The sequence below is a fragment of the Monopterus albus genome, unplaced genomic scaffold (genome assembly GCF_001952655.1).
Source record: "Monopterus albus unplaced genomic scaffold, M_albus_1.0 scaffold89.1, whole genome shotgun sequence".
NCBI classification, from domain to species: domain Eukaryota; kingdom Metazoa; phylum Chordata; class Actinopteri; order Synbranchiformes; family Synbranchidae; genus Monopterus; species Monopterus albus.
The window spans coordinates 679,317-696,907 of record NW_018127969.1 but is presented as its reverse complement, the minus strand read 5'-3'; the positions used below and the strand labels follow the sequence as shown (position 1 = coordinate 696,907).

The 17,591-nt window shown below is 39.9% G+C and overlaps 1 protein-coding gene across 2 annotated transcripts in view; it reads left to right on the top strand.

Annotated features, from left to right (window-relative positions):
* The window catches only part of LOC109964459 (sodium-coupled neutral amino acid transporter 3-like), a 33,295-nt gene that overhangs the window by 7,203 nt on the left and 8,501 nt on the right, over positions 1-17,591 (top strand). The window contains exons 2-10 of one of the 2 annotated variants that reach the window (XM_020607757.1): positions 7,180-7,421; positions 8,802-8,834; positions 9,057-9,150; positions 9,242-9,357; positions 12,631-12,704; positions 12,910-13,002; positions 13,244-13,325; positions 17,142-17,224; positions 17,501-17,559. In XM_020607757.1, coding sequence (XP_020463413.1) covers positions 7,285-7,421; positions 8,802-8,834; positions 9,057-9,150; positions 9,242-9,357; positions 12,631-12,704; positions 12,910-13,002; positions 13,244-13,325; positions 17,142-17,224; positions 17,501-17,559 — 771 coding nt within the window. In that variant the 5' untranslated portion in view covers positions 7,180-7,284. The remainder of the gene's footprint in view (positions 1-7,179; positions 7,422-8,801; positions 8,835-9,056; positions 9,151-9,241; positions 9,358-12,630; positions 12,705-12,909; positions 13,003-13,243; positions 13,326-17,141; positions 17,225-17,500; positions 17,560-17,591) is intronic. The other variant, XM_020607758.1, reaches the window with a different exon arrangement.

Sequence of the window (17,591 nt, the reverse complement as noted above, 5' to 3'; positions counted from 1 at the left end):
GAGTCCCGTCGCACCTCATCCTTATTCTACAGCTCACCAGTCAGGACAAAAGGCAAAATGATAGACACGCCTGTTTCAGTCTGATACAGGAATAAACCAATTGGTCACTACAGAAGCAACTACCCTGAATCAGTAATAGTAGTCTTAGAGAATTTATTATGGAAAAAAAATAGTCCTGGTGGCTTTTTGCCCTCAGAGGAGAGTATTGCTACCTTATAGGTTCTTAATAAGTATTGTATTTTGTGTCAAGTTTGTGACATTTTGCTCCTAAAACCTTTGTTTGTGTAGAGCTAGTGATTTGTGTTTGGTTATTTTCAACCATATTTAATAAATGAAATTGTGTTTTTCTCTCTTTGCCTATGCCAGTGCATCCAATGCATGTCTTGTGTTACAAGTAGATCCACAGTGTCCAGTGAGAAAAAGAAAAGACATGGAGTGTGCCACATCCTACATCGCTTTATTGCCTTTGAGTGTGTCTCACAGCAGCTTCTAGGAACCCTGGAGGAGAGGAGCATCTCAGGGGCTGACAAACAAATCTGTTAGTCAGATGTTAATCTGTTATTCTCCCTGCTGGCTAATCACAGTGCCATGCAGGGCCTGCAGCAGGAAGGGAGAGAGGTGGCAGGACAGTAATGTAAATAAGGAGAAACGCAGCATACAAAGGCCTCAGGGTAATAGTGTTCAAGGAGAGATTTTAACAATTACAAATGTTGTGTTGGGAAACATTTAATTTTTCCCCAATTAAATATTAAATGCATTGAAATAAAACAGTCAAAGCTAGTCCGTAATTCGTGATGCGCAGTCTTACTCACAAAAGTAACTCTGAACCTATGGTTCCTGCATTTTCCCCAGTAGAGAATATGAAGTTGATATCAGACTGTGTTGAATTTTTTTGGAGAATCATGTTTGGGGCATCATGCTCATTATCAATCATAGATGTATACACTATGTACATTTAAAAAATACTATCTCACAGAGCCACATGCAGTAGTGTTCCACTACTTTGTCATTTTTGGCACTGGCTGGTTTGTTGTTTTATCGAGCACCTGGCTCAGTAGACAGGCTGTTCCTAGACATGCTAACTTAGCACAGCGACTCGAGGTGTGAGATGCAGTTAGCCTCCAGGTAAAGAGACTCCAGGTAACTTCAAAGTTGTCTTACATGTTGTGTCTTCTTAGCTGTATTGCTAATGTTAGCTACTGGTAAGCCAACATTCAGGAAACACTTAGTTTAGCAGGAGGGTGCATGAACTTTGCTAACATTGGCTTCTTCACTGTGAGGATGGAAGTTGTTCTGTGCGAGATGCCGTGTGTTCACTGTGGCTCACACTAAGCCAGCTGCTGACCATCACTAAATACATTGCAAATGCAGGCTAGAATTTTGTCTCTTTTTCCATTTTTACATGTTAAATTCAAAAATTATAATTTTTGTTACTTATTTCAGCTTTTTTTCTTACAAGTTATGATTTTGCCATCAGTTTGGTTTGGATTCTAAAAACTACGATGCCCATGAGCCTTAGTTAGCACGGGAGCTGTAGCACATGGGGATAAAACACCAGTATCTGAAACTGAAACGGAAGTGATTATAAAGCTGTCATTGTGTGTGTGATTATGTGTATTTAAGTGCATGTTCATCCTTGTGTGAAGAACTAGAATACAGCTAGATGGCTGTTGGACCTGTTCACTTTGTATTTCAGGCAGCTGCTGTGTTCAGTGGCACATGCAGCAACACTTAAACACAGCTTTGTGTGTGACATGACGTGGGGATACTGTGAGGCTATTCACTCCTCTGCAGCTATTTTTATGCAAGTGTTTGGAGTGACCCGAGCAGTTTGAGCCTGATTTCCTGCTCGAGCGAGATGGGCTCTGATCTGATTTACTTTATCATCCTGATTGTCAGAGGTCCCAGGTCTCAACCGACTATTTGACAATAAAAAGTCTCCCGATAGATCTGTTATGTGTGAATCACTGGAATTGTGGGCATGTGTAATCTCTTAATCTGCAGGAAAGCTCTTTTTGTTCATCGACAGAAAGTAAGGATTCATAATTTGATTGCTAAAACCAAGCAGGATAGGTCTGGCAGCTGTAGTAGCTTCAAAAAACACTTTAATAATGGTTTTCATTTGCATTTTTCAGAATAGCTGATGAGCTTTTCTGTCTTTCAAATGACCTGGATAGGTGTGATAATGCTGTAGAGGAAGAAGAAGGTGATGGCTTTTGGATGACATTTAGAATATTTTACTTTACTTTTACTGCGTCCATGGACCTGGGTGTAAGAAAAAAGTGGGACAAACATGTAATGATTTTCTACATGCACTTCAGCAGATTAAGAGTCTGAAAATTACACTAGAGACTCAGTTAAGAAAGTATATATGGCCAGAGGCCTATGAGAATGTAGTCAAGTAGTATTACAGCTTGATTATTCACTGCATAAACTACACAGATACACACACACAAATCAACACATTAAATTATTTACCGAATGGAACTCAAAACCAAATACATGCTTTGCAACGAGTGAGGATTAATCAGCATGCACAGTGTAGTTTGGTTCAGGTACCAGCCTATGGGTAACAGTCAGTGAAACAGCCTGGCTCTGTTTGCCTCCTTGCGGCATGACGTCTCCTAGCAGAGCTGCTTACGTCATAGCCGGTGTACTGAGGCGCATGCACTCATTGAGTGTTGGCAAACTGAGGTGATGCTTTGGATGAGAGCTTGAATAAACATAGCCTCTGCTGTTGCTGTGAAAAGACTCATTTACTCCCACCAAGAGCATCACAATGTGGCATTGACTCTTGCATAGGATTTGGAAGTTTGGATATCAGCAGAGAAGCAGTGGATTCCTGTGTTTCTTTAGACACTTCTGTTGTTTATTTGAATTTCAATTTCCAGTCAGTTTTTTTTTTTAGAAATCTTTGTAACACTGCTTAAATGTGATGCATTTGTTTGTTGTACAACAGGCATCTTTCACTATTTTCTGACATTTTATTGTCAAAACAGTTAATCAAGAAAATATTCAGAGACCTTTAGATTCCATTGCAATAATAACCATCAACCTGTCTGTGTGCTGTAAAGGTGCATTTAGGAAAATAAACACACCAAACAAATCCTCTTTATTCATATGTTTTTGGGAGCTAATTGTGCCAGAAACAAGTTGTTTTGAAATCAGGGTAAACTGGAACTGCTCCTGCAGACAGTAGCACATGTGTTTTTGGATGACATAGTGTCTACAGAATACAGAACATTTCATTTATGGGTTTTGCTTGAATGTTTTGGAATAGACACACAGCCCTGTCTCTGTTTCATGCCACCATGATGCTGTGGTAACTGGGGTTTAAGCAAGCAGGGCTGAGCCCAGTTGTTTTGTGCTGGTGTTTCCTTTCCTTCAGTTGGTGTGTTTTACTCAACTATTGTCAACAATGTCATCTATTACCTTTGTTAGTGAACATAAGGGGCCACATCTGTCCAATCACATCTACTCTTTCAAGGTCAATGAAGAGATGTCCTTGTAGCTGGAAAGTCCATCATGTACATGTGTTGTCCTGGAATGGCTTGCCTCAACCTCCTTGTGGTTTGTACACTATCTGAATGGCAGTGCGGCTCTGCCACGATTTGTCCCACGAGAAGGGTCCTGCCTCTACCATTGCTATCATCAGCAACTCTGCTACAACTGTGCATGAATACAGGATACTGGCATTTGCTGAATTCAAGGTGGCATCTTTTCAATTAGAGCTCAGTGAAATACCTTTTCAGCCTCTCGAGTGGCCTGGCAAACTACAGCCAAGGGGGCCCTGACAGTATAATGATGCCTGGCACAATAGTTCCACTGTTCTTCAACCCGTTCCCAGGAAACTGCACAACATGTGCCATTGTGCAGTGTGCTTTGCTGCTCAACCACGTTGCCTGGCTTTAACCAGACACACCGAGAGGCCTGGCTGTGCGGTGAAGCTCACAGCAGTGTGGTCGGTACAACAGGTTCTGGGCACTGCTAGATGGAGACCAGGGTTTATTCACCTCTTACTACATTTGATGTGTTGAAATAATTTTACAAAAAGGTACATTTCAAAGGGCAGGCTCTGGAGTGCCACAGGACGGAGGAGACTCAGAGTCTGCCACTAATGTTAGTACAGAAAATCCTGAGCTTTGTTGAACCTTCTTCAATAAAAGAGGAAACCAAGAGAAAAGTGGCAAGCAGAAAAAATGAGGCACAGTGACAGCGAGAATGGATTTGTGGCTGGTACTAGCTGGTTCCTCGCATTTTATCTCAATGCTGGTGGTTCAACCATTTGTGTGTGTTCCCTTCTATGGCTCCCTGTGTGCTCTTCATTATAGCTTTCACTGCTGTTTATGCAGCAGAGCAAAGGAGATCATTCAGGGCCAGCCAGATAGGGGGCTTTGGTCAACAGCATCCAGGAGATACATGTCACAGGGGGCCTTTCTGGGCCCAACAAGCCAGCTGGTCGGCTAAGATGCCACAACAGGATACCCAGGAAATAGATGCCTGTGTGTCACAGTGAACTGGAAGTACTATTTCCTCTGCGCGTAGACCTGTCAGTTGATGTGTCAATTATTCAAGGGATCGAGCAAAACATCTATTCATGATCAGCTCTATTTCTTGACTAACATAATGGGGGTTTTTGCTTTAGGTTACAAGTGAAAATGTGTGAGCTGGTTGTGGTCATCCTCTCAGAACTCTTATGTCACAAAGGAGTGACCCAGATTTTAATCTGAAATTTTGTAATATCAACAGCTTGGCCATAATCTGCATTTGTCAATAATAACTCAGTATATGTGCAAGGAGTTTTGTGTTGTTGCGTCTAGTCCTTTCTGTTGTCGGCCTTTCTATCGGGATTCAAAGAAAGTGATTTGGAGTTCAGTCACATCCCCGTTAGACCTATAGGTAGACACAGACTCGTTCAAATGCACTCACGGTGGCCTGCGTTATCTCACCACGTGTCTCTTATTGTTGGAAACCAGTAAGGAATGCTTTTCTAGGGCCATTGAAATGTTCTGTCAATTTCTGATTGAGTTGGACTTACTAATATTATTTAACAAAAGTAAATATAGTTTCCAGAATTAAGCAAAATATACATATTGTTGCTGTCCAAAGAAAACAGTGTAAGCAGAACAGTCCTGTTTTCCACTTTGTGACATTGCATTTTTCAAATAATCCATGTTCTTGCAATGTTTATTTAACCAACAGTAAGAAGTAGGACCATCTTCTCAGCCAATAAAAGAATACCTAAGTCCTTCTGTTGATCTAAAAAAAAGAATCAAATCTCCAAAACTGTAGATTCAGGATTTTCGTTGGACTGTCATAATTTGTATACAGATCCCCATAAACTGACTTGCAAGAAAATGCTCATTGTTCTGTGACCACAATAATAAAAAATGTTACATATTTACACAGTCAGGTGTGATCATCGACTGTATAAAATATGAACGCCATGACGATTGACAGAAGTGAAGCCACTGTGAGTGTAGGTCATAAATCCTGCATCATCTACGTTAGCAGATGGGATATGAACCAAGCTAAAAACTCAAAGTACAAATCAGATACATTTCTCCCAGAGGCGCTTCCTGTTGTATTTTGTACATATAGTCATGCTGATGTGTGTACAATTGTCTTTTTTTCTGGTAAGGTTGTTTTTAATAAGTTATTTGATGATATAAAAAGAGGTGTATTTGTGATGATTTGCCAGTTTTGATTGAACCTATTTACTGGAAACAAAAGAGACTCAAAGATGACATAATGAAGCCAATTAGAGGCCAAACAAATGTATTTACAATAATTACACAGGGAAAATGATGTAATGCAAATGGTACATTTGTGAATGCTCTGATGAATGAATGACCAGCCTGTTGTTGGAGATGGTGGAAGATTGTTATTCTCGTCTAAGATCCAGTTCAATTCTAGAGCTAAATTCTATGGTCTAATCACGACTACAGAGAGGGAAAATAACTATTGATTGCTATAGGTTGTAGACTTTAATTGTGACTAATAGCTAATAACTATGGTTCTCATGAGACATCAGTTGGCCCGAGTGTGCTTAGAGCGGTATTAACTAACATAGGCGTGTGCCAGCCTGAGCAGAGTCTTCGTCTGATTGGCTCAGGAGTCAGCAGTGGACGCCCAATTCGTCATGCTAACCTAATGAGGGAACTCTTCCACCATGGCTGTATACTTTAAAAAACGAATGTGGTATACATCTACACACAATTTTAAGCAACACATAGTTTGACATGAAACGTGTGGATTATTTTGTGGAAGGAAAGGAATGGTTAAGTTTGAGAATAAAAGACAAAAGCAATAAAATAAAGAAATCAAAAGAACAGTTTCTTATCAAACCCTTTGAGCAGTATTGCAGAGTTAGGATGTCGGGATTAACAAAGTCTCTGATAGTTGATTTGTCAAGCATCTGAAATAATAAGCATTTATCACTTCCATTCATACAGTTAGGTTCACATTAATGTAACTTCAGGTTTGGAATCATTTCTACTAAGGAAGAAGTCTTTGCAGTGACTAGTTATGTATGTCCATCATCAGCTTGACTCAAACATTTCAACCTTTCTTATAGACATTTCACACAACTGTTGGTTAATAAAGTTTCCATTTCCAAGACTTTATTCAAAGAGAGTGTGTGCTAAGTCAGTTTATAACACTGTTCACATTCTCGTGTGAAGATAAGGGAGGTTCACTTTGCATTCCTATGTTTCGTTACCTTGGAGACTGTTCAGATAAGAGGGAACCAAATGTCTTGGACTTGTTTGAGTTAATTGAAACTTACTGTCCAGAGAGCAGTTTGCATGTGACAGTCGTCAGCTGGCTCTCAATGGCTAGAATCAAAGTCTGATGTTTTAATTATGAATATTCTGAGCCCCTCAGAATAAAGCGTCACTTCCAAAATGTCTACTTTGAACATGTTGACACTACACTAGTACTTTATCATTTACAAATTTTTAAGAAATGATTTTAATCATTTAAAATGTGCATTGTTCCGGCGCTCTGGTAGCTGAGTAGTCGATATGAATACTTTATCACATGAGCACAGTGTGCTTTCCATGGACCTTAGTTGCATTTGGTTGTTCTTTGGTTGTTCCTGTCTTGTACCTGCACCAATGAGCTGCCTGTTTTATTACTGAATATTCTGCTAATTGCACATATTTTTTTCTTCCACAGATTCCAGGAGGCCTCATAGCACTTTCCAGGCATTCATACAGCCTGTTACATTTACACATTTGAACAGATAGATTATTTCGTACACACCAAGGCACCAGAGCCGATATGAGTGAAGACAAACCAGCTGAGACTGTGGAAACTGCCTCTGCTGAGGCGAACGCTATTCCTAACGGGAAAGGCCATGAGCCTGGGGAGGAGATCATGGCATCGGTCAAAACACCGCCTGCAGACGACGGTGAAAAGTGAGTATGCTCCTACCTAACACAATGTACATCGATCTGTTGACAGTACTTCTTAAATGCATTGTTTGATCCAGCAAGAATTAGAAGAATCAGTTATCATTTTATATGTTACCTGATAGTTACATCATCATTTAATTTTTGCTGAAAAACGTGATATCAGCACTGCTTATTGCTGCTTGGTCACACATTTAAACAGCAATAGAATAATTTTCACGTTGCCCTTACAGAATCTAAACATGGTCAGAAACTACAAGTTTTGACTTGCATGTGTGAATTCCAGATGTTAGAAGCTTCTGTATTTTCAAAAAACATTAACACTTATTTTCAAAGCACAGTCCTCTTTACATTAGTATGTTTATTTTAAGCAAAATAGTTTTCACTAGCTTTAATTTCTCTATAGTTACAGCATCTTGGCAGAAATCTCGAGTCTTGGGTCTCAAAACATCAGATAAAGATAAAAATATTTGTGCAGCCATTGTGACCATATTAATTAGTAGCAAGGCAGTGGTCCTTTTGGACTAATTGCCACTCCACAAAATGAAGAATCATGACCTCCATTTGTTAATACTGAGAATAGCAGGCAAGAGATTAGTCAGTGATCAGAATCTCTTTCATTTGAATGCCCCATCCTCTATTATTGGCCGGTTGCCATTATGTGAACAAGGTGGTTTGATTCACTGAGTGCTTTCACTTCATCATATTAACCTGCCACTTAATAAGGTCTCACATGTGTTCTCTTGTGCATCACGTCACATTAGAGGCGGTGTACTCTATGTTAACAGACTGTCATATGAAATTAGTGTCATGTGTAGTTTACTTGATCCGCAGTTAACGAGGCAAGATACGATGCATTATATTTGACTGGGACTCCATATACATCAGCTAGAGGGATTAGTAAAAAGTTATCTGGATAAAAGGCCTTGATGATTGCAGTACATTAGGGAGAGATACAACATGACTGTACTGGAGCAGCTAGTTGTGTGGGTTGTGGTGAGATCCATTGTGCCACCCTGCTACCCGGGCCTTGGTCTTGTCACCAGAATGACTGTCCTGTAACCGCAGGGTTGCAGGCACAGTCCCTATGACAGCAAATATTTAATGTTCATTCACTGCCCTGTGGAGTGCCTCTTACAAAACATCTACCTGCTCAGACATTGTAATGTAATTTTTGCTGGATAATGGAGCAAGTGCAGTGACTATTTATTATGTCACAATATGCTTTTTTGTGCCATTATTCTAAAATGTCTCTTCCAAGATAAGTTAGTAATTTATATATGATCCCTTCACTGTATTATTTGCCTTATTATATGACTGAGGGTGTTGTTTTTCCATTTGTGCTCTCATTGCATGATGGATGACCTCTCTCTACACTGCGTGCAGGGAAACTGTCCCCATTAATGACCAGAATTCTTGGTATGTATGTTACAATAATAACAAATGCATTGTGTGCTTTCAGTTTCAGTTTATTTTATTTTATTTATCTTTTTTTTGTGGAAATTGACACAGATACTGTAAGTGACATCTTCTTGACTGGACCGTGTTCTCTAAGAAAGAAATGGCATTGTTTTGATGAAACTTGACTGTTTTGTTGTTGTTTTCTGTTTATGTTTTTATGGCAATGCTTCTTCTCATTAGTCCTCAGAAAACGGAGAATACAGAAGCCAACCCCCCAGAGAGCCAGGAGTTCTTATCAGCCGTGGAGGACAAAAAGATGACGCGCTTCACAGATGTGAGTTCAAGCACAAACAACAGATGTTTCTCTGTAGTATCATCACTATATGCAATGTTTATTCCTCCCCTCTGTCTTGGATCTGTTGTAGTTTGAAGGAAAGACATCTTTTGGGATGTCAGTCTTCAACCTGGGCAATGCAATCATGGGAAGTGGAATCCTGGGACTGGCATATGCCATGGCCAACACAGGGGTCGTCTTGTTCTTGTGAGTTATATACTGTATATTGGATTGGAAGCATTAGAGCAGAATTACAGCTCACAGATGGTGTCTGACTTGTTCTCTTCCTGCTAAGGTCGATACCGTGGAGATCTGCATCACAAATAGCACCTAATTGTATTCTGGTTGTCTTGTATTAGCCAGGCAGACCCTGTTTATAATTATACAGAAATCAATGACACAGGGCGCATTTGTTTGATAAATAAAAGCTCGGATTAATAGCATACTGGAAATCATTTACTATAAATTAGTGCCATTGCAATCACAGATGCAGGTCAGCCACACAGAAGCACGTGTGATTCTGCCTTTAACCACTGGGTGTTTATTGTCTCTAATAGGGGCTTAACATTTAAAAGCCTCCACTGCGTTGTCTGTCAAGATAATGACATCACAATCGACTGCAGCCTGATTATATATCCCTCCATTTTCTATATTTCTGATTTAGATGCATTGGAAGTCTTTTGACCTTTAGCTGCAGAGAGTTTTTAAACCTTTCTTGCAAAAGTGGAACGATGACAGTGGGGAGTACCAGAGCAGTCAGGGAGAGGCTTAGAGGCTTTGACCCCCTCGACTTCATCGTTCAGTTCTGACACCTCTTACTGATGGAGCTAGGTTGTAAGGTGACTGGCGCTGAAGCTGGTTGAGCTCATTTTTTTGTGAAAGATTAAAGTACAGAGCTTTTCCCTCATGTTAAAGAAAGCTTCTTATTTAAGCTCAGTAGTGTGACTGTGTTTTTTTCAAGCTGCCTGTTGTCTGCACTGGCTGAATCGTGCGTTACCAAACACCAGTATCTTTGACTCTTGTGGCTTGTGAACTCCGCAGTCGATTAGTCCACATTCCACTCAAAAAACATGTAATCACAGGCAACTTAAAAAGATGTGACCAAGTGCAACCTGTAGTGTGTATTTATCAATCCTGTTTTAGATGAAAGGCTGTGTCTTTGTATGCATATCTGCATGATCTTGTATCAAACAATAGAGTAGCTACTGACAAATACAGGCAGGATGTCTGACATTTTTGGCAAAGGAATACTGACCAAGTTTTTTGGGTGTGTTCCACATTGGACCCCAGGCTGCTGATTTTTTATTTATTTTTCTCAGTATACTGTCTCCTGCTGCTAAAGAGGAAAGAAGACCTAAAAATGAGGCAAACACAGGCACCATTCATGCCAAGAACAAGAAAAAGAGGCCTGTTGCACAGTATTTTCATTACATAGGTGTTATTCTTTCTGCCGTCTGGGTCACCTACAGCAAATGTACTGTACAATGAACCTAGAAGGATGATCAAGCCTTTCATTTATCCACTTTAGCGTGCACACTGATCTGAGACAAAATGCATCAAATAACTAAAACTATGAATTCTCAAGAGAAAAAAGTCAAGAGGGTTGAGTTTAGCTTATTGTTACTGGTTAGCTGAACAACAGGCATGTTTATGGTGTATATGGCCAAGTACATCTTGTATCCAATCCTATTTGAAGTTGCAGTACTTGAAGTGTTCAGACTGTAGTGAGGACATGTAGGTGAGATAAGGGCAGGTTTAGATCGCAGCGGGAGCCATGCACTTAAGGTTATTGAATATACTAGATAATATATTATATCTAATACATATTTGGGAATGTCCTTAGCTTCTTTTCCACTTTTTTGGCCCAGTGTTTCATATCACACAGAACTTTGTTGGTGGGTGCATAGGCTTCAGTGGGTCAGTGGGTCCGGAATGCAGTTGGGTGGAAGGCTGTGAGCGCAGCTATAGTGACCCAAGTGTGTCAGTCCGTCTGACTGTCAGCAGATCTGTCCTCCCACTGCCTCTCTAGCAAATCCTCCACCACGAGTCACTCCAGCAAACAAAAACAAAAGAAACCCATGTTAACTGGCCAAGAGTTGAAGTCAAGGTGAAAGACATGCTGGCTGGCCTTTCCAGGAGGAGAAGGGAGAGTGTGTGTGTGTGTGTGTGAGACAGAGAACGTTAACACCGCCAACAGTAACAAGAAAAGGGAGAGAAAACTATTAGAATGAGGTGGAGTGGGTCAGAGAAAGCCAGTAGATCAGGGGTCTATTCATAAAACTTCCTTATGCTGAGGATTTATACCAGGGTGAAAATCTAAAAACGTTTTTAAAATTGTGATGTTTGTCAGACATCTCAGATAAAGGTAAAAAAAAATCCTAGTTAAAGATTATGTGCACCTTCTTACCCAATAAGCCAGCAATAATCCCACTGTTAACTTAAAAAAAATCAGAGATTTTAAAAATGTTTTTGTGTATTAAGGGAAAACAAGATGATGCATCTCAAGGGGTTTATCTTCTAATTAAAGCTGAAATATGTAAATTACATAATTAATGTCTTGAAGAGAGGTGATTTATTTTGATACATCACATTGAGAAATACACACGTGTTTCTCTCAAAAACTTTCCTTTGGTTAAAGGAGCTAAAATTCTAAAATGTTAAATATTGGCTAAGCTTAAGAAGCTGTACAAGAAGCTGTGATGTAAATCAGGAGCTATCTGATTGGTGAATAAGACATCTGATGCCAGGTTTCAGTGCATGACAGTTTTCAGCAGTAACATATCAAAGCATTTCTTAAAACACTATGACTGAAATACTAAAAGTCCCATATACTGTGCATAAAAGATTTTGGAGTGCATTGCAATTACTTTATGAACCAAACACAAGAATCCAGTGATTAAATAGAAACTAGTCACTGTAGAAAAATCCATGAACAGAAACTGAACATGTCAGTGGAGAGATGCTGATTACAAGCACTGTACTTCTTGAATCTATTATTGAGAATGGAGAGAATGACTGTTGTGACTGAAGTGGGTTTTTCCACCGCTGAGGAACAAAAGGGAAGATTATTGCCTATGAAGGATTTTCCTCATTCTCTCTCAATCTCAGCATCACGTTGCAAAAGCTTTTTTTTTTTAAACAGTCCATCTGGTGCATCTGCTTGTTTACTGTGGCAGAGGGCAAAGGGGCTGATAGAGCAGCCGCCTCGGGCTCAGCCAGGGTAACAATCCAGTGTAAAGGGGAGCCACAGGAACTCTGCTCTTCCAACACAACCCATGTCCTGGCATCCAGGGAAATGTGTGCTTACCCTGCAGCTGTATAAATAGCCTACAGGTTAATGCAAAAAAGTAACATAACAGTATGATTTCCCATTGTCATGTTGTTGAAAACATTGAGCACAAAAATGGTTATTACATTGTGTTCATGTTGTTGAAAGAGGTAGATGTAATGTATGTGGTTGTTGATGTCTGCCTGTTTCAGGATACTCCTAACAGTGGTGGCAGTCCTCTCATCATATTCCATCCATTTGCTGCTAAAGTCATCTGGTATTGTAGGTATGTAGCTTCACAACCTCTGAAACACCCTCCAGTGTCTGATGATATGATCACAGCATGTGATTCCCCCCACTGGTCAGTGACCTCGTACACAACAAGTTGTCATGTGAAATCCTAATTAGACTTAGGTCTCTTTATCTCTTTACAGTCCTGGTATGGATTCAATGCACTGATAATAAGCTTTTATCTGGTATTTGTGGCTCAGGTATCCGTGCATATGAGCAGCTTGGCTACCGGGCCTTTGGGACCCCGGGGAAGATGGCAGCAGGTATTGCCATCACACTGCAGAACATTGGAGGTGAGGTCACACACTGTCATCTGTCCTCACACTTACACATGGAAATATTTTTTGAATTTTCCTGTGATGTTTCTGGGATAATACCCAGATTCAGTATTCACTGATTTATTGCTTGACATTAGTATGTTCTCTGTCTCTGGGTACTGAATACTGTGTGCGAGGGTGCCTTCATGTTTATGCTATACATTAGCCTCTGTGTGTGTTAGGTCTAACACAGTTTGCATATATCCCTCCTCAACAGCCATGTCCAGTTACCTGTACATAGTCAAGTATGAGTTTCCTCTGGTCATCCAGGCCTTTCTGAGGGTGGATAAACCTGCAGGGTGAGTTGTCAGTGCATGACACAAGCATTTTCACTCACATGGTCCAGTAACACATGTGACTGCAGATAGAGGGAACACTGGATGTCATAAGACAAGAAACATTTTTTGTTAAATGCTTCTGCTGACAATGTGAAAGTGCTGCTCTATCTTCACATCTTACCAGTCTCATTTACATAAGTGTAATATAATTTAGCTTTATGACTGCATGAAATGCTGCAGAATTTTCATGTTTTGTACTCACGTTTCTTTAAAAAACTGCATCTGATTATAATGAATCAGTAGGTAAATATAGAGGCAATACTCTAAATACATGAAATCCATTTATTTTGGTGTGACATTTGCAGGCACTGCCATGCTTCCTGAATATTAAACATGTTTCTACTCATATTAAATAAAGAAGTGCGAGTTCCAGTGACTGCTCAGTGTGTGTGCAAAGATTTTAGCCTCCACAGAAGAGTCCTGTCAGGCTATGGCAGTTGGTGAACCTGGTGCTGCTCTTGATGTGCTGAGCAGCTGTTGTGAGAACAGCTGTGATAGTGACCTCGGAGGAGGAGCAGAGCAGCACAGCAACAGAGAAGCGCCCACATCAAAACACAGCTAGACTCCATGGCTGAAAATGTAACTGTGGTGTATTACTGGCTAGTGCAGGTGGCCTTAGAGATAAACAACACTCACTTCCTAGGATGGGATTACAAGCACAATGTGAACCCCTACCCCACTTAAAGCCTCTCCTCACCTCTGTGTCAGTTTTGAGAGAAGTGGGTGAAGAACAGTGGGGGAGAAGGTGGCTCATTGATATGATACATGTGTGTGCCTGGTATATAAATTGGCAGAGTCTCATAGAAACATTTGCATCAGAGAGTTTGCCCCCCTTTTTGAAATTTGAAGTGGGGTGATGGCATTTTGCTGACCTAAAACATTACTACAAAGTTAGAAAAATCAGAACAAGTGCATGCACTGCAGCTGTTTCAACTTTTAGCGAGGAGCATGAAGACCAAAATGTTTCAGCCCCACTCTGTGCAGGATAGTCACTGTAGAGGTGATATACTGTGACAACATGTCCACGTTGTTTCCTGGTGTCAGCTCTGATTTCTCTGTGTAGCAGTGCTTGACACCGTGGGCCATGGTCAGCAATCACTGTTAATTTCTAACGACAGACCAGACTGTCCCTGTGGCATCTCATCCTGTACATCTATAAACATTAGAGGGGGGTGGGCAAAATAACAAGGACACCTCATAGTCTGATGCAGTCGAATCCAATAGGCCTGAAACAAATACTGGCATAGAATAGAATATAAAAATACTATAATGATGTCATTGTTTTTAAACTGTGGGTTTATTTTGGCATTTTTAAAAAAAAGTTGTGACAATCATTATATTGAATTTAAAAATTCTAAAATCTGCTGAAAATGAATCAATAGGAAAAGTTGAAAATCCAGTTTGCTGAAACTGATCTGAAAAATCTGCATGTTTCCTGTGAATCTCAGTCAAATTGACAAACTGAGCTCTGTTAACAGCGTCGGAGGTTTTGAACGAACTCTGTGCTCGTCTTTAGACTGTAGTGTGTATGGTGCTGGGGTATTTGCAGCCACACGACATAGTATCAACACATGAACAGTAACAGTTGTTGCATTGTATCATATATGTAGGGGGATCTGTTTTTTCACCACTGTGCATGCATGAAATGTATAGATGTGTGCTGTTTTAACAACCTGACCCTTCAGCTCGCATGCATGATCAGTGAACACCTGAGGCTCTGTGATTGTGTGTGTGTACGTTTTTCCCACCGGTCTACATGCACGAGAGCTGGTTTGTCATTGTAGAATTCTTATGCATATTTACTTATCGACTTTTTGTCTGGGTTGATTTGTCGCTGTGGTTACTGGTGATTGTGCATCTGTGTGTTTGTGCGTATTTGGGTGAAATGCTGAACTTTTGTGTGCATGTGTGTATCAGTATGAGATTGTATCGCCTGGTCCAGATGGCTGGAGGGCAGGATGACAACAGAATAGAATTTTTTTTTATATTTGAGTGAATGAAGGGGTTGCAACACGTGTTGTACTGTATCTCTGCAGTATGTCCCACCTGATAGAAGACAAGAAATGAATCACCCCTTGAGCCCAATGGCATTTTTAGTTGGTCCACCAACACTGTCTTTGCACAATGTTTAGACAGTGTTTACACTTTTAATAATAGTCTCTACTTGACTCTGCATAACAGGGAGATACCATGTCCCTGTTGCACATGCTCCTAGTGTAAGTGCTAGGAGTAAACCAAAATGTGTTGTGCATATTGTATAAACAGTGTACATCATCTATAGTGTTTTCAAAGTTTACAGTATAAACCATGAGACAATATAAATGTGTCAACTGAAATTTTCTGTGTTGTTCACATCATGGTAGTGGCCAAGCAGTCACCCAGACAATATTTAGTATCATATCCTTGCAGAGTTTTTGACACTAAGTTAAATTATGTTCTGTATTAAAGATTTTATAAACACTGAGTTCAAAGATTCAGTTTCAATGTCACACCTCAAATTTTTAACAAGCCATTAAGAAGTCTATAAAATGCTTTGATAATTCATTTTTAAGGCAAGACAATTTTATTTATATAGCACATTTCATACACAGAGGCAATGCAAAGTGCATTACAGAGACAAGGAACAACAGTAACAGCATTAAAAACAATAAGCAATAAAACCAGAATAAAATAATTTAAGACACAGTGAAGATAAAACATTGTGAAAATGTGATAAAATGGAAAAAGGACAAAGACAAAATAAAAGGTCTGAAACAGAAATCTAGAAGTTACAGTGCAGAAAGTGCAGCATAGAAAGCACAGGAAAACGGCAGAGTTGGAACACATTTAAGGTCCTTGGGAAGTTGGTTCCACCTGTGTGCAGCGAAAAGCAGCTTCACCCTGTTTGGTTTTCATCCGAGGTTCTACTGGCTGCCTGCTTCCTAAGAATGTCAGAGCCCTGCTGGGTTTATGTTCTTCAAGGACATCAGCTGTATTTATAAACTAGCAGAAGCACCTTTTTCTGTAGATAAATGGTAGCCAGTGTACGGATTTAAGAACAGGAGTGATGTGGTCATTTCTCCTGGTTCTTGTTAAAACTCTGGCAGCAGCGATCTGAACAAGCAGAATTTGAACAGTCTTTTTGAGAAGACCAGACAAAAAGCTGTTACAACTGTCCAGCCTGCTGGACACAAAGGCATAAATTAGTTTCTCTACATCCTGTCCAGACATGAGACCTCTAAGTCTTGCAATTTGTTTTAGATGATAAAAAGCTGGTTTAGTGATAATTGCATTTGATTTTTTTTTTTCATTTAACCATGTTGTGTTTTATTATCTTTGATTGCAAAGACTTAACTGCTAGGGGCTATTTCAAAACCTTCTCCTCATTGCCAAGATTATAATGTGGCCTTAATTCCAGCAATCATTTTCTGTGTCCTGCAGTGCAGGGAGCAAAGAGGCTTAGTTTTTCCACTCTAAATATTTGTATTCTTGGTAACCACTGAGTTTGGTTTGTGTTCATTTATGTTTAGCTGAATACAACTGTGTGTTCTTGGCATCGTTCTGGAAATATAAAATAATCCTCAACCAGCAAGCTACCGCAGCTTTTTCCACCACGCAAGCCCTTTTCTACTTCCATACACTTTTCTCCTGTGTCTCCTTGATCAGTGTCTGACACAGTGAAAATGCTTAACAGAAGGACTGTTGAATAAGCAACAGTGGTTCAAGACAAGATGATAAATTTAAATATTCCAAAATCAATACATTTAACCATGTTTGTGTTTTTCTGCTTCTCCACAGCGAATGGTACCTGAACGGAAACTACCTTGTGATCATTGTATCAGTTGCAGTAATTTTACCCCTAGCTCTCATGAAACAGCTCGGTGAGTGTATCATTTGCCATGTTACAGTTTTGTGTATCCACCTGCTTTTTTTTTTAGAGTGTATCCAACGGCTGATTTTTTAAAAATTATTATTTCAAACTGCATGTGGTGAAGTACAATGTCTGAATAAAAGAAAAAGAGTAGCTCCACATACTTATTGTCTGGACTGTTTACATATCTCAAATTAGCCTTTTCCACACGTTAGCCTCAGTGTAATATATTTCAGATGAAGCATGAGCATGTAGAAGAAATGCTAATGAAGCAGATGTGTTTTAGGATATCTGGGATACACCAGTGGCTTCTCCCTGAGCTGCATGGTTTTCTTCCTCATTTCGGTAAGTTCTCTGACTCTTAGTACACAAACATG